At 49.5% G+C, this 26,484-nt stretch overlaps 2 protein-coding genes across 4 annotated transcripts; both read right to left on the reverse strand.

Annotated features, from left to right (window-relative positions):
• Positions 1-132: 132 nt before the first annotated feature.
• CUNH12orf43 (chromosome unknown C12orf43 homolog) lies at positions 133-10,829 on the reverse strand. 2 transcript variants are annotated; one of them, XM_045887490.3, is made up of 6 exons: positions 10,596-10,829; positions 4,877-4,919; positions 4,595-4,693; positions 1,805-1,878; positions 1,119-1,209; positions 133-630 (listed from the first exon to the last, which is right to left on the reverse strand). In XM_045887490.3, the coding sequence occupies exons 1-6, from the start codon at positions 10,732-10,734 to the stop codon at positions 279-281; spliced, it is 798 nt and encodes a 265-aa protein (XP_045743446.1). In that variant the 5' UTR covers positions 10,735-10,829; the 3' UTR covers positions 133-278. The 2 variants fall into 2 exon arrangements, with proteins under 2 accessions (XP_045743446.1, XP_045743445.1); XM_045887489.3 differs by having other exon boundaries at positions 133-633; positions 10,596-10,824.
• Positions 10,830-11,658: 829 nt separating this feature from the next.
• OASL (2'-5'-oligoadenylate synthetase like) lies at positions 11,659-25,295 on the reverse strand. Of its 2 annotated transcripts, none has more exons than XM_045887485.3 (6): positions 24,939-25,283; positions 21,540-21,822; positions 20,230-20,405; positions 17,048-17,289; positions 14,019-14,166; positions 11,659-12,688 (listed from the first exon to the last, which is right to left on the reverse strand). In XM_045887485.3, the coding sequence occupies exons 1-6, from the start codon at positions 25,134-25,136 to the stop codon at positions 12,188-12,190; spliced, it is 1,548 nt and encodes a 515-aa protein (XP_045743441.1). In that variant the 5' UTR covers positions 25,137-25,283; the 3' UTR covers positions 11,659-12,187. The 2 variants fall into 2 exon arrangements, with proteins under 2 accessions (XP_045743441.1, XP_045743442.1); XM_045887486.3 differs by having other exon boundaries at positions 12,589-13,351; positions 24,939-25,295.
• Positions 25,296-26,484: the final 1,189 nt, after the last annotated feature.

Genomic DNA, 26,484 nt, shown 5'->3' on the forward strand with positions numbered 1-26,484 from the left:
TAACTGGATGGCTCCTTTTTCCTGAGGCCATGGAATGTGCTGGTACCACAGATCTGCCCCAGCCCCCAATGGGAGCCTGGATGGGCAGGCCTTGATTAGTCTTCTCATCCTACAGCCGTCTTTGTCCTGACCCGTGGGCAAGCCCCAATCATGGGCCAAGTATGGACTTGCCAGCCAAGTCCTTGAACTTGGAGAGGGAGGTGGGGCTTGGAAATGCCTTGTCCCTGGCGGGCACCTTGTCCTCAGGACTAGCTGAGCCTTGTGCCCGTGGGCAGGGATCAATTGGCAGGCATGGCCACTGCACTCTTTGTTGGTGGGAATGGGGAAGCCTCATTGGCCTTCTTGGCTTTTTTCTTCCTTCTCTTCTTTTTGGTCCCAAGTGATGCGTGGTCTCCATTGAGCTGGGGTGACTGCTTTTCCGGCTTCCCAACTGCGGTCCCGCTTGTGGTGGTGGCGGCGGCGACCAAGTCGGTGCTGGTCTCCTTCTTGGCTTTCTTTCTCAACTTCTTTTTCTTCTTCTTTGCCTCTCCGTCCACTCTGATAGGGCCGTGGATGGCAGACTGCTGGAGGATGTCGGAGGCCGACACCGCTGCCTCCCGGCACCGCTGCCACTCCTCCTCGCTGTCCTCACTGCTGCAAGGGGAGGGCACCAAGTGGCCATGGGGCCCGGAACCGCCTCTCACCACCCTCGGTCTCAGCCACAGGGAAGAGGTCGCAGCGGGAGGCGGCTAGAGGGCTCCGGCTTGGGAGTGAGGCCAGCCAGGTTCCAACCCCGGCTTCTCTGCTTCCCAGCTGTGTGACCTCATTAAGTGACTTCACCTCTCTGACCCTCAGTGTCTTCGTTTACGAAATGGGGATCTTAACAGAGCCCAGGCCTCACAGGGATGCCCCAGGAGTGAGGTATCTGGCACAAGATGGTGCTCAAGAAGCAGTAAAAATCCAAAGGCAACGCCCAACAGAACCTTTTCTCCCTCCCACTGAGGGCACCATTTCTCGAGCTACCTGACAGGGCTCCTCCTTGGCCTGGATCTGATCAGATTCTGCTCGGCTACTCCAGGGGACTGGCGAACACAATGGGCAAAAAGGAGGGAACGCGAGGAGAGGGTGGGAGACCTCACCTGGAGCCGGAAGGTAATCGCTTTCGGCCAGGCTGGGGAGCAGCTTTCTTCTCGGAGCCTCCAGGGACGGAAGTGAAGAAGAGGCGGAAGCCTGAAATCCAAAGGGCCAGAGTCAGCAATACCAGGGGCCGGCCCCTCCTCCCAGGCACCAAGGTGGCCCTGCCCCTGCCCTCAAGGAGCTCCACGTAGAGGGGAAGACCCAGGAATCACTAGTGGTTAGCTGATTACAAAAAGATGCCTTGTGTGTTGAGAGGCACACGTGATGCCTGCTGGAGCCAGGGGACGGGGTGCCTGAGGGGACGCCAGCTGCCCCATGAGGGCAGCAAGCCCTAAGAGGAACCGGAAGGCAGCAGGTGAACCTTCTACGTCAGGCAGCTTCCACAGTGGCAAGTGGGCTGGGCACGGGGCAGACAGGCTCCCCCGGGGACGTCTGGGGGGTGCGGCAGTGAGACAGCCCCTCTCCGGCTCCCACACACAAAGGTACTTCAGGCGAGAGACTTCATTTCTCAGAGCCTCAGCTTCCCCTACAGCTCCCCCTGTAGACGGGGGTATCATCACCACGATGCCTGCCTCAGAGAGGGCTGTGTGGATCAGAGAGTGTACCGAAGCGCTGTCTGCCGCCCAGACACACATCAGGTGTGTCGTGAAACAACACCTGGCATTAACATAATAGTATGACTGCTCACCATCATCCTCTGCAGGGACTTTCTGTACCTCAGCCTTTGCCGGCTCCTTCACAACTTCTGAGATGGTAATTGAGCTATGGAAGGAGGAAATGGTTGATTTAGGATGAGATTTTGGGGTAAAAAGAAAAAAGTTAAAACTTTTTTTTTTTTAAGTGGAGGGGACAGGGGCATGTGCCCGATTAAGGATGGTAACGCCTATAGCCGTAACATGCTAAATGGCCCCTGTCGGCGCGAATGGCAACACTTCCTTGTTCGAACCCCACTTTATTCCAGAAAGTGTTGAACAAGTTTTAAAGATACCAACAGTACAAGAAAATGAATGCATGGGGTGCCTGGGTGACTCAGTCGTTAAGCATCTGCCTTCGGCTCAGGTCATGATCCCAGGGTCCTGGGATTAAGCCCCGCACCGGGCTCCCTGCTCGGCGGGAAGCCTGCTTCTCCCTCTCCCACTCCCCCTGCTTGTGTTCCCTCTCTCTTGTCTTTCTCTCTGTCAAATAAATAAATAAATAAAATGTTAACAAAAAAAAATGAATGCAATTTCAAATAGAACAAAGGGAAAATAGGCTAGGAGGGACAGAAATTGCTGGAGAGAGGTCACATGGTTTGCTTTGAGTGTCCTGGCAGCAAGCATGAAAAGGGAACTAAGACCAATCTGGAGAACTGGTTCAGAGGTCAGCTTCTACAGCAGGGCAGACCTATTTTTTGTTTATTTTCTTAATTTTAATTTTAATTTTTTTAAAATTTGAGTAATTATGGGTTGACATGCAGCTGTAAGAAATAAAACAGAGATCCCATATACCCTTCCCTTTCCTCCCTACGGTAACATGTGCATAACTAGAGTCCAGGATCACAACCAGGAAACAGACATTGATATAACCCACTGACTTTATTTACACTTCAGAGACCTGGCTTTGAATCCTGGCTTCGTCACTTCCTTGCGGTGTCCCCTTTGGCAAGAGACTTCATCTCTCTGAGCCTGTTATTCACCTGCACACCGAGAATAGTAGCCCTATGTTTTAGAGTTGTTATGGGATGAAATGACATAGTGGGTATCAAGCACTTACTTAGCATAGAGCTTGGCCACAAGCAGGTGCTCAGTAAATGGCAGCTATGATGGTGATGAAGATGGTTACTGCCATCAAGCTGAGCAGCGAGAAGTACTGAGATGAGGAAGCATCTCTCTGGTGAATGCTGATGAAGTCACCATGCACTGCAGAGAACAACGCTCCCACAATGTCCTGGCAGCAAACACAGCAGCGCACTGGGTGCATTCTCCTAACTGCCTTCCCTTTGTGCCAAAGGCATCCCCTAGAGCGCTGTGCAGGAAAGCAGGGACAGGGCACAGAGCCTCTGCTGCCCAGGGGCCTAACTCCAACCTGAGTATCTGACACAGTGGTTCAACGTCGGTCTGCAGGGGACATCAGGCAATGTCTGCAGACATTTTTGGTTGTCACGACTGGTGGTGGTGGTGGTTGGTGGCGGGGGGGGGGGGGGGGGGAGATCGCTATTAGGATGTCGTGGATAGAGGCCAGGGATGCTCACTGTTCTACAATGCACAGGGTGGCTCCCCACAAACAGGAAAGATCCAGACCAAAATGTCAGGAGTGCCAAAGCTGAGAAACCTCGATCTAACACAAGGAACCAACTAGAGTATCATTTAAGTCTCTTTTCAGAGAAACACAGAAACACCACGGGAATATGCTGACCGTGGTTGACCTGTATCCTGCGGGATTTCCACCTGGGGAAACGTCCAATGTGGATCTGCAATGCCGCCAGGCCTTGTTCACCCTGGAGCCAAAGGGTCATGAAGACAAACTGCTCCCACATGTTGAAATGCATGTTTACCACATTCGCGAGCTGGACTGGTACTGAGGCTGTGACGGCTCAGGCTTCGAAGGTCTGGCCCAACATTCTGTCTCAGAGTGCAGCTGGCTTATACTTTGGGAGGACACGTTTCTCTTTTTGATAAATTGAAGGACTACAGCCTGAACATCTTCATCTCCCTTTCAAAAGCTGGTGGGGCTCTGCCAATCAGGAACAGATCTAGACCAGCGTATCCTGAAATGTGTTCCAGGCTACACTGATCAGTCTTCCCTGAAACAAAGCCACTGTGGCCAAATGAGTTTGGAAACTGCCAGGCCAAGCAAAACCACACAGGTCTCCTGACTGCAGGATTCTCAAAGCCTTGAATATACTGTTCTGAATCTAAGTCTCCAAGGGCACAAGGGGGTATATAGATTGCAGTGTTTCCCAACTTCTTAGCTGTTGGACCCCTTCTTTTGAGAGCCATGCTTTGGACTTGGCGCCTACCTGAGGAATGCCGACCGGGATCTGTACAAATTACATTCTCAAATGCAAGAAAAAGAACCAGTACGGCACTGGGCGTAAAGAAAGTACCCCCAAAATAGTAGTTTGGGCTGTCTCTAGCCTTCTTGTGGTGGGAATGAGCTCTTGCTTCTTGGGTTCCTCTTATTTTCATGGTAGCAGGATAATGCAGTAGTTAAGAGTGTGGCCTTTAGGGCCAAACACACTTGGGGTTGAGTCCCAGCCTTGCTCCTTACACCCTGTGGCTTCGAGCAAACGATCCTTCTCCCAGAGAGCCCGTTTCCTCATCTACAGAATAAGGACAACGATAGCACGTGTATGGTGGGCTAGTTACAAATGCCATGAGGGGACATATGCCACGTGCTTGCCCAGTGCCTGCTTGCACACCTTGAGCTCCCAGCTGATGTGAGCCATCCCTGTTTGTATTAAAGGAGGCAGGAGAAGAGAAAGTATATCTTTGGTTACCTGTCCAGCAGGGCTCCCAGTTTCTTGGCTACGTGAGCTCGGAATTCGGGGGTGGTCTGAAGTTCATTGCCATCTTGTTCATGTTCATCCACTTTATGCCTACAACACACACGAAAGCACCTCACTTCCCGCCAGCTCAGCAGCTGCCCCCTCCATGAGGGCAGGGACTCCGTGGGCTTGTTCACCCTGACATTCCAGGGTCTAACCTCGTGTCTGGCACATGGCAGGGGATCACTATTTGTTACAAGGGTGGATTAAATTTGAACCCAACATGCACAGTACCTGAGGCTCGGCTGGGTGGCTGGCCGCTGATTATTTCTGGCATCTGTAGAAATAAGGAAAATTGAGGCATTTATAAAGGAAATGTTAACAATGTCCGTTGGGTGTCGGACGTGATTTACATGTGTTAACACACTGAATGCTCCCAACAACCCTGTTAAAGGAGTTATTGATGATTTTGCAAAAGAGGAAGCTGAGGCAAGGAGATGTAAACTAACTTGGCCAGAGTCACACAGCTAGTAAGTGACAGAGTTGGCGTAAGACCCAAGTCATCTGGCTCCAGAGCCCCCTCTTAACCACCACGCTGAACAAGAAAGTCTAAGTGTATTTGATTCCAGTGTTGACTGCACACCTACTATGTGCCTGCCTGTGTGCTAAGGGCCTGGTGGTCATTCACTCAACCAAATCCTGAAGCTCTAATACTACCCAGGTGGTGGTCCAGTTGCTGAACAATTTAGATATAGATCCCAGCCCTCATGGAGCTTCCATTCTAGTTGGTGGATATGGATGACAAAACTACACAATTAAAATATAAAATTAGATAATGATAAAATACACAGGGAAAAAATAAAGCAGGGGAAGGATGTAGGGGAGGGACTAAATGAGGGATCATTTTATAAAGGTGGACAGGGAGGAATTCACTGATAGGTCACATGTGAACAGAGATTTCAGAGAGGGGAGGGAGTGAGTCAAGTGCATACCTGGGGAAGAATCTTCCAGGTAGAGGGAAGAACACCTGCAAAGGCCCTGAGGCAGAAGTTTAGAACCAGCCAGGAGGCTGGTGTAGCTGCAGCCCAGTGAGTTGGGGGAGCAGCAGAAATGGGGACCTCGTGGGATCAGGAAGGGCCTGGTGGGCCAATATAAGGACCTGGGCCTTGAGGGAGGCGAGGAGACACTGGAGGATTCTGCACAGAGGAGGGACATAAATGGACTTGGGATTTTCCAGCATGTCTCTGGCTGTGTCGTGGACACAGGCCATAGTGGGGCGATGGCAGAAGGAGGGGGCCTCGGCAATCATGGAGACGATGCCAAGTGGCAGGGCTCTGGATGCATGTATTTTGAAGCAGTCAGCAGGATTTTGCTGATGGACCAGATGGATGGCGTGAGAGACGGATGAAAGATGGTTCTCAGGTCTTTGACTTGAGTAATGGGACAAAATGCGCTTGTGTATTGAGGGAGCCAATTGGACAAAATGATTACTTGGTAAATCTGGGCCCCAAGCAGGGCCTCATGGTCTTGAATGACTCCAGAGCACGCAGTTCACGTTGTGGTCTGTGTCAAATGTGCTCTGGGGCACAGCACACAATGCAGAGTGCCCAGTGCTCCTGGAGTTGGGGAACCTGGAAGCCTGGGATGGACCCCGTCCTTTCTTCTGAGCACACAGTCACAAGGAGGAGGAGTACTTCCTCCATCATGACTACACAGCCAGGGCAGTGACATAATGTCTCGGAACAGCAACAGTATGAGGCCCCAGACCCCAGAAGACAGGGTTCAGTTCTGGTTCTTCCACTGTGCCTCTGGGCAAGTCATTTTACCTCCCCAAGGCTTTGTTTTTGTCATCTATAAAATAGGGATAAGACCACCAACTTCCCAGAGTTAACTGTGAGGACACAGTGAAGGTTTACAGTTTTGGACACTTTGTCTGCAGGTTTATCTCCTCCCTGGATTTGTAAGCGGCTGGAGCACATGGTCTGCCTCTTGTTATCTTTACATCTCCAGCTCCTGGCGTAGTGCCTTGGTGTGAAAGAAATGTTGCATAGGACATTCAAAGTGTATGTTGCCCTAAAATATAAGTGGTTTGAGGTGTGGGTGATCGGTACCTCATTACCGATTAAAGAGCTGTATCAGGGGTTACCTTAATAATATAGTCACTTATGGGGTACCTGGGTGGCTCAGGCAGTTAAGCATCCAACTCTTGATTTCAGCTCAAGTCACAATCTCAGCGTTGTGAGATGGAGCCCGGCATCAGGCTCTGCACTGGGCGTAGAGCCTGCTTAAGATTCTCTCTCCCTCTGTACCCCCACCAACTCGCGTGCACATACTCTCTCTCTCAAAAAAAAAAAACAAAACAACAAAAAAAACTTAGTAATATAGTGACCTACATTTCCACATGGTCATGGACCAAAGGATGGGAGTTTTGCCCACAAAAGGCACTTGTCTGTGGCGGGGAGTGAGTGGCAGAACAGCAGTTAACGGCATGGGCTTAGAGTCAGAAAGACCTGGATTTATGCCTGACTCTGCTACCTACAAGCTGGATGACCTTTCTGAGCATCCACATTCTCATTTGTAAAATGCGGCTAATAATTGCTGGAATGGTATTGCTGGAAAAATTAAACCAGACAACAAATACGAAGTGTTTAGAACAGGGCACACAGGGGCGCCTGGGTGGCTCAGTTGGTTAAGTGTCTGCCTTCAGCTCGGGTCATGATCTCGGGGTCCTGGGATCAAACCCCACAACGGGCTCTCTGCTCAGTGGGAAGTTTGCTTCTCCCTCTCTCTCAAATAAATAAATGAAAAAAAAAAAAAAACAAAAACGGACACACAGTAAACGCTGAACTCATGGTGGCTATTACTATTAGAATGACCCAAGAAGGGGTGCCTGGGTGGCTCAGTCATTAAGCGTCTGCCTTCGGCTCAGGTCATGATCCCAGGGTCCTGGGATCGAGCCCTACATCGGGCTCCCTGCTCAGCGGGAAGCCTGCTTCTCCTTCTCCCACTCCCCCTGCTTGTGTTCCCTCTCTCACAGTCTCTCTGTCAAATAAATAAATAAAATCTTAAAAAAAAAAAAAAAAAAGAATGGCCCAAGAATGTATGTCAAGTGTTCAGTATTTTTCCTGGCACACAGAAGGTGCTCAATAAGTAAGAGGGCTGATTATCAGCAGCTACGTCTACTTTGGTCAGCAGAAGGTTTACGATTTCACAAAAACAATGAGTGGCAAAGCTGCTATCTGGGATGCCACTTCTCCCACGTGCATCTCTTTTGTTGGTCAAAGCTGTTCATGTTTGAGACTCACGACAATCCTAGGACTCAGGCATTTTACACATGAGGAAATTGTGGCTCTCAGAAATTATTTTACTTGTCTGGGGCCAGCTTCAGAGCTGGTACTTCATATTAAGTCCTCCCTTTATTGCCACAGAGAAATCCATTCTGTCAAGGCAGAAGCAACTGGACCGAAGTCTGGTTGGAGTCTCAGTCCCTCACTCATCAGAGAAGTGCCTTTCTGGCAAGTTCATTAAGAACTATTTTCCTTAGGTGCTAGGCCGTGGGGATACCATGGTGAAGAGACAGGCCAGATCCCAGTCTTCGTTAAGTTCACACTACGTAATCTCTCACTAAAATATTTGTGGAGCAAGTCAGGCCAGGATTAACTCCCCGACAAGTCCTAGGGATGCAGGGATGAAAGGAAAAAAGACAAGCAGCAATCGCAGGGAAAAAGGAAGCACCATCTATGAAGGGAATCGCACAAGGTATGATGGTGACACTGTGAAGACATGTAACCAGCTTTTCTGAAGAGGTGGTATCTCAGCTGTATCAAAGGGCAAGCAGGAGCTAAGCAGGAGAGAGAAAGTACTCTATGTAGAGAGAATAATCACATGACTACTGCCACTTATTGGGCCTTTAATATGTGCCAAGCATTGTAGATATATCACCTCAGTTATTTCTCAACCTTGGGGAGGGGAGGTGGGACTACCGTTAACCCTACAAGTGCCTTGCCCAAATTCTCATTGCTAGTTGAGTGATGGAGTTGGAAAGGCAGACCTGTATGTAGAACCTGAAGAGAAAAGTGCTGAGTTATGGTGTCCAGGGATGAGGCGATATAATTTGGAGTCTACCTATGGGAAATGCAATGTGGCAGGACAGCAGGAAGGTAGAGGTAGGCAGGGAATGAATTACCAAAGGGCTTGTAAGTCCTTTTAAACAAAAGCGGGGGTTCTTAACCTTGCTTTGCTATGGTCTGCTTTGGCAGTCTGGTAAAGCCTGGATCCCTCCTCAGAACAATGTTTGAAATGCATGAAACACAACACATATGATTACAAAGAAAGCCAATGATACAGAAATCCAGTTATCATTAATAGTAAAATAAATAAATAAATAAATAAATTGGCACATCACTGAGTAAGGGACAGGTGAGGCTAGGTAGCAAGAGACAGGTAGTGGGCTATGTGACCAGGCTCATGGATATCCTAGAGGTGGGGGAAATGTTATAGACAAGATATTAACCAGACAGCAGGGAACAAAACAAATCCATCTGGTTTGTTCTAAATATAGACAAGATACTTTCATAATATTTACAAATCCACCTTGTCCTAAATGTTATAAACAAGATATTTAGGATAAAAGCCCTCAGTGGCAACCCATTCCAGCTGCCTCTCACTCTAGAGCGCTTTCCTTTCCATTCTCACCTTCCGTTAATAAACCTTCACTTCATTTCACCCTTTGTCTGCCAGATTCATTCTTTGACTCTGTGAAACAAGAACCCTGCAACCCTGCAACATTACTGTATGTGCTTCTTTATTAATGCATTGTCTTTATTAATGCATTAAGATCTACCGATGGGCCTAAAAATGACTGCAATATTAAAGCAGGGATGAGTGTAAATTATTTTTTCCCAACATCTAATTGTGAATAAAGTGATATTTTGATACATAAAGACTGTGATGGGATATGAAAATCTGTGATTTTGTTAGGACCAAGTAACAGGTATTGCCCAAACGACTGTAGTTTGTGGCTCACATGCATGACAGAAAAGGATGCTAAATTTCAAATGCAGGTTAATGAAAGTAAAGGTGAAATATCTTTCCAAGGGGCGCCTGGGTGGCTCAGTCGTTAAGCGTCTGCCTTCGGCTCAGGTCATGATCCCGGGGTCCTGGGATCGAGCCCCACATCGGGCTCCCTGCTCAGCAGAGAGCCTGCTTCTCCCTCTCCCACTCCCCCTGCTTGTGTTCCTGCTCTCGCTATCTCTCTCTCTGTCAAATAAATAAATAAAATCTTAAAAAAAAAAAAAAAAAAAGAAATATTTTTCCGATTCCAAATTCACGGATCCTCTGGATTCTATCCATGACTAGGAATCCCTATGTTGAAGGGCTTCGGATTTATTCTCAGAGTAGTGAGAGTCACGGTCAGACACCTGTAAGACTCAGCTCGCTGGCTGCCCCAAGGTCTGAGAATGAGCTCGCTGGACGCGCAGTAAGGCTGGAGACCGGTATCCAGTAAGGGGGGCTGTCGCAGTCATCTCGGAGAGATGGCGGACTGCGAGAGCGCGGCAGTGACGATGGACCAAAGGAAGCAGAGGGAAGAGACATTCAGGTGCCTCAGTTTCCCTGACTGGGATAATGGAACAACCCTCCCTCTTGCACCTGCCCGCTTTTTTTTTTTCCCCCAAAGATTTTATTTATTTGACAGAGACACAGCGAGAGAGGGAACACAAGCAGGGAGAGTGGGAGAGAGAGAAGCAGGATTCCCGCGGAGCAGGGAGCCGGATGCGGGGCTCGATCCCGGGACCCTGAGATCATGACCTGAGCCGAAGGCAGACGCTTAACGACTGAGCCACCCAGGCGCCCCAGCCTGCCCGCTCTTTGAATCTGAGTTCCACCCAGTCCCTGGAGCTTTCTCAGGGAGAGAAGTCGAGCCCCGGTCACACCCTCCTCACCATCCATCCTCTGAGACCCCAGGGGAAGATCCCATGCCTTTCCGCCAGACTCCCAGAACACAGCCTCCTACCTGCTCTTGGCTTCTCCGGCCCTCCCGGGCGCTGCGCCAGGCCCCAGGCCGGCATCGCCGCCTCGCGGCACCGTGCTAGCTCCTCCGCGTCGCTGCTGCTGCTCTCCAAATCGCTCAGGGTGCCACAGGGCGCCGCCATCTTGAGCTACCGCAAAGGATTGTGGGGAGCACTTCTACTAGCGAACCACAGAAGGGCGGGGAGGCGCAAGGTATTGTGGGGATTGTAGTTCTCCGACTCCGGCCGCCCTTGGCCACGAACCACCCAAAGGGTTTCCTCAAAGGTGAGAGCTAGAAGGGCCTAAGAGGTGAACTTCTCCATCCTTTTCTTGATGAGGAGAATGAGACCTACAGAGGAGAAGGAATTGCCTAAAGACATACAGGGAGTTAATAACAGAACCAGCACTGGTTCCTAGGCTTTGATCCAATGTAGTTTCAATATTATCCATTTGTTCAGTAATTACCAAATTCTTCTAGGCATGAGAAACACCATAGGGAACTTGTTAAAATTTGGATTGTTGTGTCCATCAAAAATTAACGAAAGGAGGGCGCCTGGGTGGCTCAGTCTTGGTTAAGCATTTGCCTTTGGCTCAGGTCCTGATCCCAGGGTCCTGGGATCTCCCCTCCCCCCTCCCCCTCCCCCTCCCCCTCCCTCTCCCTCTGCTCCTCCCCCTGCTCCTGCGCAGGCTCTCTCCCTCTCTCTGACAAATAAATAAAATCTTTAAAAAATATATTTAAAAAGGAATCAGGGCAAAGGGAAGGGGGGGAATGAAACTTTTTATTGGGTGAATGGAGTAAACCTGATCACATGAAGTGCTCTGATGATAGAGGTACTGTTCTTTTCCTAACATCCTTGGACCATTATGTACTGTTTGTGTGTGTGCATCAGGAGTTGAGAGAGTTGTTTTACGCTTCATCATCCTCCCCGTCCCTGACTTTGCCTCCCTCCATCTCAGTTTCCCTGCAATCTTCATCTCCCAGAATTAGGAGGCTCAAATGATTCAGCAAGAATCACCAGGACAGCATTAGCACCCGTGGAAAGAGATTAAGACAATCCAAAAGCGAATAAACAAAGGTTATTTATTCCCAGCTTCCTATTGCAAGGGAGTCAGCCACTGTCTCCTGCAGACTGGCAGAGACTCCAAGATAGCAAAAAGCTTTATAGTGGAAAAAAGAGAAGGCTTCAGGTACGTCCTGATTGAAGCTGTCGGCATGGGGAAGCAGTAGGTAGCTAACTAGAAGCAGGCCGTCCTCACTGTGATTGGTTAGGGGGCTTATTTGGCTTTTTCTGGTTGGTTCTAAGTTGGAAGTGAGGTGGAATTAGGGAAGCTGACAGTGACCAAGTCCTGACGATTCGGGGTTGACTGCTGCAGAGGTGGTGGTTTGGCTTCCCGGGCTGGGGGCTGCAGAGGTTGTGTGGGTCAGAATCCTGTCGTCCTATGTGGTCTGGCCATTGTCCTTTGTATACCAAGTGTCTCACATCCTTCCTCATTCTCCCACTGGCAGGGCTAGGCTAACTGTGTACAAAGCTGGTGAAGACATGGCACCTCCCCAGGGGAGAGCTGGAAGAAGTGGTTGATATGCCGAGTCCCGGATTAGCTGGGTGAAAATGGAAACCTTTCAGCTTTCTTCTTGGAGAGGATAAGGGTGTCACTGTCCTGGATCCCGTAGCTGCACAAAGACAACCAATCCTGCAGGACTTGACCTTGGAACTCTAGCTGCTGCTGCTTTCTGGGCAGCCCCTGCTTGTCTTCAATCTGCTGCTTCAGGCCCAGGATGAAGCTCTTGGGGTCAATGGCATAGGCGTGGCTCCCCCCATCGCGTTTCTTCACAAAGACCTGGATCTCGAAGGAGGTGGTCTCCACCAGACAGAGGCGAATGTTGGAGAAGATGCTGTAATCGGCCAAGCAGCACTGGCTACTGAGGAGCTGTCGCTTGCCACCAGGCTCCTGGAAGGACAGATGCTGCAGGCCCAAGGAGTCCCGGGTCTGCCAGATCTTCTCTTGAACCTTCTTTATGGGCTCGTAAGGGTTCACCCTAAGGATCAAGTCTGAGCAACCCCACTGTTCTACTGTCACTTGGATGTCTCGTGCCATCTGGAAGGGAGAGAAGAGGGAGAGGGGGTTAACTCCACACTCCTCTGCCGGACGTGCGAAGGTCCCCGTCACCTGTCCCCATGTTTCCAACAGCAGCAGCAAGACATTTGGGTTGTGCCAACCACCGTCCAGGCCCCGTACTGGGCGCCTGTCACACTCTTCTGAATGCCTTTCATTCTCACACCAGCCCTATGAGGTTGGTTCCTATTTTCCCCTTGTACAGATGAGGGTTAAGTGACTTACTGACCGTCAGGGAGGTAGTGAGGAGCATAGCAGGTATTTGAACCAAGGTCGGTCAGACTCCAAAGTCTGTTCTTTGCCACCACCAGAGGTCATGTTCAAGGGTCTGGGAGTCTCTGGTGGCTGGGAGTCTCTGGTGGCACCTGGAAGGTGCTGGGGAGGGCTGGACCCCTAACTGATCTTTTCCAGAACAAATATAGGCCCAGAATTCCCATGTCTTCCGATGTTTCAAGATAAACATCTTTGCACAGTGGTTTTTATATTCAGGAAAAATCCAGAGGCATATACTTTTCAGTGTGTCTGTGGGCCTCACTTGGCTGGTGGGCCCCACAAAGACCTGGCCTGGGCGTAAATCCTGGCTCTGCTCTTAGCAGTGTGATCTTGGTTAATTCACGTAACCTCTCTGAGCCTCGGTTTCTTCATCTGTAAAATGGGGATGATAACATTCAAGATAGTGATAATAAAAATAAAAAACTCTCTGTTTTACACACTTGTCCTGGGGCAAGTGCTTAACAAGTTACTAAGTACGATAGGCATAGAATAAAATTGATTATTATGATCTTTGACTGTACGGTAGGTTTGCCATTACATAATAATATTATTTAGCATTTTTTGTTCCCCGAGTAATTTCCCTGGCAATTCTTTTCTTTCTAGCAGTTTCGTGCAAATTTGTTTCAAGGGCTTGCTTCCTACCAAAATCCAGTGAGTTCTTTGAGAGTAGGAGCCATGTTTGACTTCGGCACCACGGCTGGTTGTCCCCACCAGCCCCCAGTGCTGGCACAAAATAGCTGCTGAATTCACTTGCCTGGCCTCAGCTCATGTGCTCCGTGATCGGGAGCATGACCGATTCTCCAGTAGGTTATGGGAAAGAGAAAGAAAAAGGAGAACATGACTTTGAAAGGAACCGATCTGAGGCTCAGAGGGTTGCAAAACGCCCCCAAGTTCACAGAGCTGCTGGGTGTTGCAGCCAGGCCTGTCTGGCTCTAAATTCTTGTTGGCGCCATCGACACAGAAGGTAAATAGGTAAATTCTGTGCAGTTACCTCCTTCTGAGCTTCAAGCCCCTGATAGCCCCATGGAGGAGGCATTACCTTCACGGTCCAGCCGGGGACCGGGTTCTCCTTGTTGTCATAGCAACAGTCATGTTTCAGGCAGTGGCAGGCCCTCTGAGCGACTATGTCCCATCTGTACCCTTCGGCCACATTGTGGGTGGGGTCAGCTGGATCCAGGATGATGGGCCTGCAACACAGGGAGAGGTTCCCAGGCCTTTCCGGTCTGGAGGCCAGCAAGCCAGAAAGAAGCCTACTCAAGCAGTCATCTAGTCAAACCACTGAGAGTATGCTGGGTCCAGAGCCCCTGGGCCTTCAGTCCAGGAAGGCCCAAGAACATTGCTGGAAAGGAACAGAATGGGGATGATTATATTTCCAAGAATTCCTTTTCGGCATGTGGAGTGTTGAGATCCCCAAGGGCATGCTGTAGCCATAATAGATGCCTGCTCAGGCAGGCGGGGCCTCTTAAGTCCACGGCTTTTGTTTTGCTGAGCAGGACATATGTAAGTTTGAGGTCAAGGCTGCCGAATTGCTTTGGATAATAGAAACACCACCACCAACTACTGATAGTTATTGAGGCACTGGGTCAAGCCCTACGTGAATTAACCTGTTTTAATCCTTATAACAATTCTAAGAGGGAGAGACTATTGGTTTCTTTTTTTTTCTTTTTTTAAGATTTATTTATTTAAAAGAGAGAGAGCGAGAGAGCAAGTGCATGAGCAGGGGGAGGGGTAGAGGGAGAGGGAAACAAGCAGACTCCTGCTGAGTGAGAGCCTGATGTGGGGTTCGATCCCAGTACCCTGAGATCATGACCTGAGCTGAAATCAAGAGTCGGACGCTTAACCGACTAAGCCACCCAGGCGCCCCGGGAGAGACTATTGTTATTGCTGTTACTGTTGTCCCCATTTCACAGATAAGGAAACTGAGGCACAGACTTCTCTCAGTTCTTACAGCCAGCAAATGGGTATTCTTTTTTTTTTTTAAATATTTTATTTATTTGACAGAGAAAGACAGCACAAGCAGGGGGAGCGGCAGGCAGAAGGAGAAGGAGAAGCAGGCTCCTTCGCTGAGCAGGGAGCCCGATGTGGGACTCGATCCTGGGACCCTGTGATCATGACCTGAGCTGAAGGCAGTTGCTTAACCAACTGAGCCACCCAGGCGCCCCAGCAAATGGGTGTTCTTACCCATCTGGTCTGCTTCAGCAGAGAAAGTTTGGGCTGCCACCAAGTGTCTCTCTTCTATATAAATGGTGAATTGATACCTAAAGAATATTGGCGGGGCGCCTGTGTGGCTCAGTCGTTAAGCGTCTGCCTTCAGGCTCAGGTCATGATCCCAGGGTTCTGGGATCGAGCCCCGCATCGGGCTCCCTGCTCCGCGGGAAGCCTGCTTCTCCCTCTCCCACTCCCCTTGCTTGTGTTCCCTCTCTGACTGTCTTTCTCTCTGTCAAATAAATAAAAAAACACTTAAAAAAAAAAAGAATATTGGCTTGAAGGGGATCTAACAGCCTCTTTCGGTTGCTTGGGGTGACCACATGTGTTGGATGCCAAGCCCATGATTAAGACCTGGCTCTTGCCCTGCAGGAGCTTTTGGCTTAGGAGGGAGCTGTGATTTTATCTATGACAGAAGGTGGCAGTATACTATGGGAGTGTGCGGGACACTGTAGGCTCTATGTTTGCTACTCCCAATATCCCTGCATCCCTGAAATAGCCCTGCCTGAAACAGGGAGCAGTGCCAGGCTGTCCTATAGGGTAAGATCACCTGACTCAAAGTGACTGGCCAGGTGACCCAACATGTAGGGCCTGGGCCCAATGAGTAGACTGGTTCCGTCTGGGGTTTGGACCAAGGATGATGGAGGTCCCTCATGAAAGAGAAGTAAGAGGGGAGCAGGGCAGGTGTGGGGAGAGAAGCAGAGGCTTCTCAGAGGAAAGAGGGCATGTGGATCATGAGAGGGAGTGGCAGAGAAAGGGGGTGTCTACAGGTTAGCTTCAGGTCCTGATGGTTTCCTAACCTCAAATTTCTGGGCATTGTTATAATAAATCCTCTCTTCTCCAGGAGACTGAGTTTTTCTTCCTTGTTAAAAAAAAAAAAAAAAAGGCCCAACATTCATATAAGGGAACAATAAATATTCTTGGGATATTGCTTGCACTGACCTAGAGCTTCTAATATAAAGAGTTGTCTCAGGTTGGGTTTCCCCAGAAGCAGATCCCAAGAGAAGGATTTGAGTGCCAGCGGCTGATTCAGAAGGATAGGTCAGGAAGTATCAGTAAGGGAGTGGAAGAGTGAGACAGGAAGGGAAGGACACCGATGAAGGGTTTGTATTGAGGTGATTACCACTGTGGGCAACTGGAGGTTGATCCTACCGCAGGGGCTCTGGGAAACAATGTAGCACATGTGACCCAGAGAGAGTCCTTCCATCTGAGATGGGAGGGAGCTGGGGTATTTATCCACCAGCCTCCACCAGCCACTGGGGGAGGCTGAAAGCCCTCAGGCAAAAAAGGGACACAAGTGCTGACTGCTGGAGGTTGAGCCAGCCTTCACATAAATGGTGAGGATCCAGAGGTTGGGGATGGGCGCTGGGGCTACATAGACCTACATGCACTACAATAGTGGACATTTCTGCGGCATCTACCATAGACCAGACACCGTAGGCCCTTTGCATATTTCTCTGACCCTTACAACAGCCTGCATTATAGGTGCCATTTAACTCCTGTTTTGCAGATGAGGAGCTGAGGCTCACAGAGCCGAGAAAAAGGCAGAGCTGGGATGAAACCTGGCTCTCCGTGATTCTTTCCACGTTTCCATGCTGATGGCTAGAATGCACCGAAATGGTCTTTTGGAAGCAAGAAGAACTAAGTAAGGTGGGGTTCCTTAAGGTACAAGGAGACGGCTTACAGCCCTTCAGCCTACCCGGTGATTTTGAAAGGCGGCCAACTTAAGATGGGTCCCGTGTTGGTTTGGGATGCCAGTACAATTCTACTACTTGAGAAAGCCCACCCATTAAATGTGATACCACCTTTGCCTCTGGTCTTTCTGTTCTCTGTGAGATGTAGCAGACACAGGGGGCCCATTACCTGTCTCTTTTGAGCTGTTTTCTGACAAAATCCTTGATGACTGGGTTCTGGAATGTGTAGTACTTGGTCCAGTAGATGCAGAGGAACTTATACTCCTGGAGTAGTTCCATCACAGTGGTGAAGCCTTTGTCCAGCCTGAAATTCTCATTTTCCTGAGTACCCATCTCCCAGGCGTAGATGGTTAGCAGCTCGAGGGCATAGTTAGGGGGCAGCTCAGCCCTGGGGCACTTGGCTTTCACGTACTGTTGAAAGAGACAGGAGAGACCCCAAGATCCTGTGTCAGGATCGCTCTGGATGGACCAGAAACTGGAAAATTTCCAACTTCTTGTCTCAGCTCTGCCACTTGCTGGCTGTATGATCTTGGCCACTCACTTTCCCTTTCTGGCCCTAAATGGTTTCCCTGTTTTAGAATTAAGGGGCGGGGCACCTGGGTGGCTGGGTCGGCTAAGCGTCTGCCTTTGGCTCAGGTCATGATCCCGGAGTCCTGGGATCGAGTTCTGGGATCGAGTCCTGGGATCGAGTTCTGGGTTCGAGTCCTGGGATCGAGCCCTGCATCGGGCTCCCTGCTTCTCCCTCTCCCACTCCCCCTGCTTGTGTTCCCTCTCTTGCTGTCTCTGTCAAACAAATAAAATCTTAAAAAAAAAAAAAAATAGAATTAAGGGGCTCAGTTGGTCCAGCGGGTTTCAAACTATTCTTTTTTTTTTTTAAGATTTTATTTTTAAGCAACCTTTGCACCCAATGTTGGGCCCCAACCCACAACTCCAAGATCAAGAGTTGCACTCTCCACCAACAGGTGCCCCATGAAGTATGCATACACAACTCCTGGAATCGACTTATGAAGAGGTGTCCCAAAGAGTGAGCGCGCTGGCCCCTGCCACTAGATCCCAGGCCAAGCAGCCCCATTTCTATCAATTTTACTGTACTGGGCTTCTGAAAGAGTTCCTTTAAAGAAAAGTCTTCTTAGCTGATAGAAAAAAAGAGCAGTGGGAGGCTTCCTGTAGAACTTGGCAATAGCTGAGATCCTGTGGGGAACAGAGTGCTCTAGGAAGTATTTCTTTCTTCTCCATTGTATAGCAGCCGTGCTGTTTGGATGGGATTACCACCCCCCTCAACTCCAGGGTGGATCCTGACCCAACAGGGTCCTCAGCATAAACCTATTCTCCTCGCTAAGTGATTAGTTCAAGAGAAGCTTGTGACGTAAGCTGGCTAAATTTGAGTGAAGCCCAGTTCTTTGGTTTGGTGGCCGAAAGAAGAGAAATCTCCTGTGTGTGGATGAGAGAGCAGGAATAGCTGTGGCCATTTTGCCATCATGAGGTTAAACCAGCCTGAAGTCCAAGGTAACAGAGAGAGAGAGAACCCAGGGTATTATAGGGAAACAGGCCTGGACATCCCACCAAACAGTGCCTGAAGCCCCCTTCCCACCGTTGTGGGTTTTCACACACAAGCTGATAATTGTCCTTATTGTTTAAGTCAGTTTGAGTTGGTTTTTCTCTTACTTGCAAAAGAAAGCATTTTAACTGATACGTCACTTTTTTTTTTTTTTTTAAGATTTTATTTATTTTTTTGACAGAGAGAGATAGAGCAGGAACACAAGCAGGGGGAGTGGGAAAGGGAGAAGCAGGCTTCCCGCCGAACAGGGAGCCTGATGCGGGGCTCGATCCCAGGACCCTGGGGTCATGACCTGAGCCTGAAGGCACACGCTTAAGGACTGAACTACCCAGGTGCCCCGATACCAGTCACTTCTTGTCTAAAGAATCTTTCTAGGGGCGCCTGCGTAGGTGAGTTGTTTAAGTGGCCGACTCTTAATTTTGGCTCAGGTCATGATCTCAGGGTCGTGAGACTGAGCTCCACATTGGGCTCTGCGCTCAGCGGGGAGTCTGCTTGAGATTCTTCCCTCTGACCCTCCGCCACGAATGCATATGTGCTCTCTCGCTCTCTCTCCAATCAATCAATCTTTTAAAAAAGAGAGAGAAACCATATGTGATCAAATTTTTGTTTTAAGGAGGAGGCTTGAACAGAAACAGAAGGGAGGGTTCTAGAAGCAAAGCTGATATATTGTCCTGTGGACATTACAAAAAAAAGGTGCCTATCACCTGTAGGAAGAAAACACTTTGCACTCTTAAACAGATGAAGCAAGCAAATGAATCATTCTGTGGAGTTCTAGTTCTCCAAAGCCACAAAACCTCACATCATTTTCTGTAAGTGATTGACTTACCAACAAAACCAGTTTTATTCTTGGCTTTGGCAAATACTGATGTCTGAAGATATATCACAACCTCGGTTGATGTGATAATCGTGTAAGAAGAAAATGGCTCTTTCCCCCACCATAAACAGAGTAACTGTAAACTTACTAACCTTGGAAATTTTCTGATTTTGTTTTTTAAAGATTTATTTATTTATTTTAGAGAGAGAGACAGAGAGAGCGAGTGGGGGGAGGAGCAGAGGGAGAGTGAGAGAGAGAATCCTCTAGCAGACTCCCCTCTGAGTGCGGGGCTCCACGCCGGGCTCGACCCCAGGACCCCGAGATCATGACCTGAGCCGAAATCAAGAGTTGGGCGTTTAACAGATTGAGCCACCCAGGTACCTCTGCTTTTATATATATATATAAAGCATCTTTTTCTCCCCCTTTCTAACTTTTGGGTTTGTTTCTGAGTCTTACTTTCGTAATTAGAAGACTTCGTTCATGGGATATTTTGCACTGTACTTGGTACCATGCAAGCCATCACATGTGAAGTCTAAAAATTAGCTGTTACAGATATATTCACTCGGTAATGATTGTGATAAGAACACAACTATTTGTGGGCGAAACTGGTGTGGGTGCGATTAACAGAAACTTTGCTCTTGTCAGTCCTTAACCAGCTGACACTAACTAACATCCGGAGAACTCAATGAAGTCGATGCTCACCAGTATGGACCAAAACTGGGGTGTTACCAACACTTGTGTCCTGGGAAATATTGTCTATTCCTTACTTTTCTCCTTCCTTCTCTTTTCCTCTTCCTCCTCCTCTACCTTCTCCACTATTTCACTTTACGGTTTAAATGATTAGCATTTTCCATCCCCTCCCCCGCTACCATCTCCCCACCTTGATGCAGGTCCCTGGGATGGCAAATCAGGCCCAGGCCTTCTCTTCCCCACCTTTTGCCAGCGCCCCCTCGTGCCCCCATCCTGGCAGCCCCCTCACCTGCAGGTACCAGTGCTTTACTAGGCGGAGGAGGCTCTTCAGCTTGGTTGGCCGATGTTTCACGAAGTTTCTCTGCAGCTCACTGAAGGATGGGGAGAAATTTCCAGGGTAACCGTGGGCCTCAATCAGATTCACATAGACCTCAGGCTGTGGCTGAGAGTTGGAAACAGAAGGCTCTGGCGTGGGAGGGAGCAAAGGTAGAGAGTGGGGGATTTAGGAAGCTCCAGGTTGATAAGTGGTGGGGGGGGCGGGGCCTGCTAATTCACTGGACTGTCTCCCCACAGAAACCGGACACCTCACAGTTTAAGAGAATCAAGGTTTGCCTTACTTGATTGTCCTTCTGGAGAACCGAAAGTGGGCTTGCCATTCCCCAGGCCACTCAAGGACTGTTGTCCTCTCTCAAGGTCCTCAACACCCCAGTTTCCCTTAATGTCTGTTTGGGATTTCTTTCTCAGTGAGTGATTCCAACCTCCTGACACCAGGAGCAGAGAAGCAGGTCTAGATAAGAGAGCTGGACCCCTCAAGTGCATTTGCTGAAGGGTGTGCCTCCGGGGCATGCATCACTAATGCATGCGGGCGCTCTCTTTCTTACCCAAGTGGGATCCCAGTTCTGACACCTTCTCTACAAGGCCGATCCTGGCAGCCGCTCAGGGTATGAGAAGCTGGCACAAGATGAAACCTGATCCGTCTGGGGTTGTAGCTCATACTGTTTACTCCAAACACTGAGGGCTCTTTGCCTGAGGACAAACTCAGCCAAGGGTGATGGGAAATTGGGGAATAAACATCCCACTTGGGATTCAGTTGAGGAGTACTCTGCGCTGTCACCTAGAGTTCTCCAGGGGCACGAAGCCCAGCGACTCGTGATGGTGACCTTGTGACGCTTCCTCCCTTCCCTGTCCCTCTCCCCTACTTCCCTCTCAGCATTTCCTGTGACTGCTTATCCTCACACCCTTGTCTCAGGCTCTGCTTCTGGAAAAGCCCAAACAATGACAGGCCCCAGCACCCGTGATAAATGCCACAGAAGGGACCCCAGGTTCTGCTTCTAACACCTTCCCCTCTGCCGGTCTCATCTCCTCTTGCGATCATGTATTTATCCACGTGATTCTTTGATAAGTGTTTCCCAAGTTGAGCGACACAATGGCCCGAGTTGGGCCAGTCTCGTGTCCTGTGGTCGCCAAGCCCCCAGCTCAGGACGTGGGTTGAACAGATGACTGCAGGAGTCTGCATGTGGCCGTGAACGAGAAGTGAGGGAGTTCAGGCCTGCCTGGGATGGCAAGTGTGTGAGTCCGATGGGCTTCCCCTCCCCTTACCCAGGGCCCTGTAGGCAGGCACAATGGTGACAGTGATGGGCTCCGCAGTCCCCCTGGTCTGGATGGTGAAGACGAGAGCATCAGGGACTCCCTGGATGATTTCCACATCCTCGAGCCCAAGGGCCAGCAGATCCTGGCAATACCACAGCTTTCTCCGCATCAGATTCAGAATGGCTCGGTGGTGCTTGGCCTCTTGCTGGAAGCTGTGGAAACAGCTCAGGAACACCACCAGGTCCACCTCCAAGCTACTCCTGAGCGCTGTGCCGTTCCCCAAGGAGCCTACCTGTGGAACACAGAGCCCCGTCACCTGCGCCAGCCTGTGCCAAGGAATCCCCGATGCTCTTTATGTGAATTATCCCATCCAATGCTCCCCACAGCCCAGAAGGGTAGGTGGGTGGTACCAGCGTTCCCTCTTTACAGGCGAGAAAACTGAGATTTCAAGAGAAGTCACTCACCCAGGGTCACACACAGTGCACAGCAGAGCCTGGGTTTGAACTCAGGCAGCCTGACTCCAAACCTAGGCAGCCTGACGCCAGAGCCCAAGCTCCTTATTTATGACGTTGTATTGCTTCTGAGATGGGGTGTGCTCACCGGCAGGGTGATGCCTCCTCTGAGAGACTGCTGATGCCTACTCCACAGGGTATTCTGAGCATTCCGTGCATCTGAGTCATTTCATGACATTAAAACGTGGGGAGCAGGATTGCCTGGTAGATAAGGGCCATGGGCAGCCTGACTTTGACCCTGATTCTTGCCCTTGTTTCTCAGCTGTGATCCTTAATTGTGAGCCCTAATTCCTCATCTGCGAGATGAGAGTAACCATGGAACACGAGTCATTAGGTTCTTGCGAGGGTTAGGTAAGAGAAGGCATGCTGGGGGCTTGCCATGTGCCTGGCATGCAGGTAGTCAGCCATGTGTCTCTCATCCTCTTCTTTGTCTCGTTGACTTAGATCATCCCTGCTCTGCCTGGGATTCAGTTTCCCCATCTGGATGGAAGGAGCCTGAGCTGGATTATTTGGAAGCGGTCTATTTGATGTTCTGAGAGTCTAGACCTGCTCTCCAGCCCCTCTTGCCTCTGGTATACAAAGCCCTACAGCTCTCTGGCCTCCTGTCTTTCTCACCCCAGGTTGGGAGATGGACTTGCTAGCGATGACCCAGACCTCAGGGTGGCTACCTCTCCTGGCCGGTGGATTGAGTATAATCCTACCATCACGGGTTGAACACTCACGGTGTCTGGCACTATTGAAGGCCCTTTATGCACAAATATCTTTTAACCCTAACACCCACTGACTGAGGTGGGGACTAGTGTAATTGTCCCCAGTGTACAGATGAGAAAGCGGAGGCAGTAGTAGATTCATGGCCAGGAGTCATAGTCATAATCAGATAAAGGGTCAGAAGACAAAGTGTGGTTCTTCTACCTCTTTCTTTCCCAGGCTCCAAGTCCCTGAGCCAGGCCCTGGTTCTGAGGAGGAGAAGTCCGCCATCTTTTCTTTCCCCTTCCTTTTGCCTTCTCTTTCTGCACCTTCATTGGGCCCCAGCATTTGGCAGGGCTGGGGATGGAACCCTGTGTGTGGACGAAGGGCACATCCCCCTGAAAGCTATGCCTAGACTTCCTGCCTTTTTCAATGAAGACCCAGGCGGAGAAGAAAGAACATTCTAGAATAAGTTTCATGACTTGCTCTAGCCCAAATCTATTTAAACCCAACTCATTCAAGGATAAGCACTCATACATGTGAACCAGCCCAGCTCACCGGGCTTTTGTGGGGGTGGGAAGAGGGTTTAGAACCTGAATAAAGCATTATTTCTCCTCTACCATTGTTTTGGGGCTATCTCTTTTATTTTATGGTTTTGGTGAAGGGGGAGTGGCTATGGTCTGCAGGCAGAATTTGAGGGCTGGGTAAATACCACTTCCTGTCATCAAAACTGATTCTGTTGGTACCATCCTCCAGTCTCTGGACATCCCCCTTTTCATCCACTTCACCCTCAGGATTGTTACGGGTGGGATGGGCTGGGAGTATCTGCTGGACTCAGAGCAAGAATTTATAACAATGCTTTTGTTTGGCGCATTTACCATGTGCTAATCTTTTAGCCTACACTGACAAGGCTTTTGCTGGACAAGGAGGAAACGATGATGATGATGATGATGATGATGAGACAGAAGGTTTGAGAGAGGAGTCTAAGATCACACAGCTGGGACGGAAAGAAGTCAAGGTTCAAACGCTGGTTTAAATCCTATGGCCTCAGGCTCTAGGTGCTGGGGGTGGGTGTAAAGAAGGGCTGGGGACCTGAGATTTCTAAATCTTTCCCTGAGCTGGCTGGCCCTGCAGAGAGAACTAGAGCACTGGGCTGGGAGTCAGGCACCCTAATTCTAGTCCTGCCTTTGCCCCTAGCTCACTGTGTGAACTTGGGACATCTCTCACCCCTTTTGTGCTTCAGTTTCCTTAATGTTTAAACGAAGGGATGGCTGAGACTGTCTGATTCTCTAGGGCGTTTCTAGCTTTGAACCCCTTGAATTTTGACTCTAGCTAGGACAAGCAGCAGCAGAAGGAAGGGTGTTGGGGAAAATCAGTGGGGGAAGCCTAGAGCACTGGCTGTGGAATAGATAGATCCTGGTTCAAATCCCAGCTCCACCACTAGCTGTGTGACCTTGGACAAGTCACCTTACCTCTCTGAGCTTCCATTAAAGAAACCTTCTTCTAATCAAAAACTTAAAACATAGAAAAACAGGAAAAGACTCCAATGAACACTCATAAACCCAGCCAGTTAGATTCAACAAGTTTAAACTCCTTGCCACATTTGCTTCATCAAAACCACGTTAGAGTAATTACAGATACCAAGGAACTTTGTCTCTGAATACTTTAGCATTTGTATTCAGCCAAAGAGAGCATTTCCCCCAGCCATAACCACAAAATTATTACACCTAACAAAATCAACAATGACTGCCTTCTATCATCTAATATCCAGGCCATATTAAAATTTCCCTACTTATCCCCAAATTGTATTTTGTGGATGGTCTATTCCCACCAGGGTCGAATCAGAGACCTTGCACTGCATTTGGTCATTATGAATCTTAAGGCTCCGAACCTCCATTTTGCTCATCTGTAAAATGGGAAAAGGATGGTGCCTACCTCACAGGGTGCATGAATTAGAGCTAGTGTATGTTAAGGGGTTAGGCTAGTGCATCCCAGAAAAGTGAACTATTATCATGAGTTTCCTTACCAGTCTTGTTCCGCTTAAGGCAGCAGTAGGGTAGGGTACAGGCAGCTAGGTGGGGTGCCCTGACATGTCAGCAGCATGGGCTAAGGATAATGAGGCAAGAGGTCCCCAGCATCCTCTGGGACGAGGACTCTCATGCTGCCTTTTGCCTGGCCCTGCTCTGGGGATGGAGGGGACCGATCTCACCTGGAGCACCTTGAGCACCCGCACCTTCTGGTCCAGTCCACAATCCCCCTCAAAGTGCTCTTCCCTCAGGAATTTTTGCACGGTCCACACAGCCTCCAGAACCTCTTCTTTCTGCTCCCGGTGGGGCTGCAGCCACTGAGCCACGAAGGAGTCCAGCCTGGAGGCAGGGGTGCCATACAGCTCCATGGTCAGAGCCATCTCTGAGCCAGAGGACCACAGCAGCCCAGATATATGGCCACACACCTACCCAGCTCCCTGCACACCCACTTCTTTAAGGGTGCTCTTCCTCCAGCTGACCGCCAGCACCCTGGGGGGCAAAGGAGCCAGAGTGGAGAGGAAACCAGGAAGCGACTGGGCTGACCTGGGTTCCTCTTCTTGGAGACCCTTTGCTGCGGCAGGGGCACCGAGGGACACTGAGTCCAGCTGGGAGTTCTGGAGCCACCTTAACAAGCTTGGCTCCCAGCCTAATCTTTTTGGTATCAGTTTCCATTCTCCGCTTTAGTTTCCCTCTGATGACATCTGGAAACTGAAACTGGCTTGAGTTTGGCCCTAGAGGAGGCAACGCTCCCAGTAGGTCAGAGTGGGATGGTATTCATCAAACCAGTCACCCCACTTTGTCATATGAAACTGAGGCTCAGAAAGACGGGGACTTGCTCACGGTCGGTAAGGTTGAGCAGGGGGAAGCCAAGAGTCCAGAGTCCCTTAGAACAGACTTTCAATTCCAGTCTGCCCTTCGCCACACTCTTAACGTCTCTGACCCTCCCATAATTTATCCATAAAAATGGGGTTAGTAATGATACCCTACCCCATAGGTTGTTGTCCAGATTAAGCATGAAAACACTGAGCACAGAAAGCACTCAATAAATGCAAATACTATTATTCATTCATTAAATACCTATTGAGCACCTGCTAGGCGCCAATATGTTAAAAAGGCAAAATAAGACGTGGTTCCTGTCCCAAGGGGCTCTCAGAACAGTAGAGGAGATGGACAAGAGACTCTGAGAGCCCAGTGTGAGCCTTAAAAGACTGGGGATCTGGCCAGGAGGAAGAGGAGGGCAGACCACAGACAAAGTAGAAGTCTGAACGATCTTGGTGTGTGCCCAGGGATTCCGTTGTCAAATATGCATCGGCACAGAAGGTAAGGAGGAGAGAGGTGAGAGATGTGCCTGGACAGGTGGGCAGGGGTTGAATATTAGAGTGCCATCATTCATTCATGCAACAAGTATTTATTGAGTAGCTACTATGTGCCAGGCAGGTGCTGGGGATACAGCAGCAAATAGACAAAAATCCCTGCCTGCAGAGGGCTTACATTCTGATGGTGGAGACAGACCATAAACAGGATAAGTCAAATTGTAGTAAATAAGATGGTGAGAAGTGCTAAGCAGAAAAAATAAAGCAGGGCAAGAGGTTAAGATATATGGTGTGTAGGTGTGTGTGCGCACGCACGCGCGCGTGTGTAGGATTGTTTAGATGTTCAGTCTCAAATAAGGTGGTTGGAAAGGCCTGAAAAGGAGATATTTGAGCAAAGACATGAAGGAGGCAAAGT

Source organism: Mirounga angustirostris, unplaced genomic scaffold, assembly GCF_029215605.1.
Source record: "Mirounga angustirostris isolate CCGP_5_RB_7025 unplaced genomic scaffold, mMirAng1.0.hap1 SCAF_14, whole genome shotgun sequence".
NCBI lineage: Eukaryota > Metazoa > Chordata > Mammalia > Carnivora > Phocidae > Mirounga > Mirounga angustirostris.

Excerpts from the sequence above, each read along its gene's own strand:
- OASL (XM_045887485.3), bottom strand. The coding sequence starts at position 25,136 with ATGGCTCTGACCATGGAGCTGTATGGCACCCCTGCCTCCAGGCTGGAC. Across the intron at positions 21,823-24,938 it reads GGGTGCTCAAGGTGCTCCAG|GTAGGCTCCTTGGGGAACGG; the intron begins GTGAGATCGGTC and ends TGTGTTCCACAG. Across the intron at positions 20,406-21,539 it reads GCCTGCCTACAGGGCCCTGG|AGCCTTCTGTTTCCAACTCT; the intron begins GTAAGGGGAGGG and ends CTCCCACGCCAG.
- CUNH12orf43 (XM_045887489.3), bottom strand. The coding sequence starts at position 10,734 with ATGGCGGCGCCCTGTGGCACCCTGAGCGATTTGGAGAGCAGCAGCAGC. Across the intron at positions 4,920-10,595 it reads GCCGGAGAAGCCAAGAGCAG|ATGCCAGAAATAATCAGCGG; the intron begins GTAGGAGGCTGT and ends TTATTTCTACAG. Across the intron at positions 1,210-1,804 it reads AGTCCCTGCAGAGGATGATG|GCTTCCGCCTCTTCTTCACT; the intron begins GTGAGCAGTCAT and ends TTTGGATTTCAG.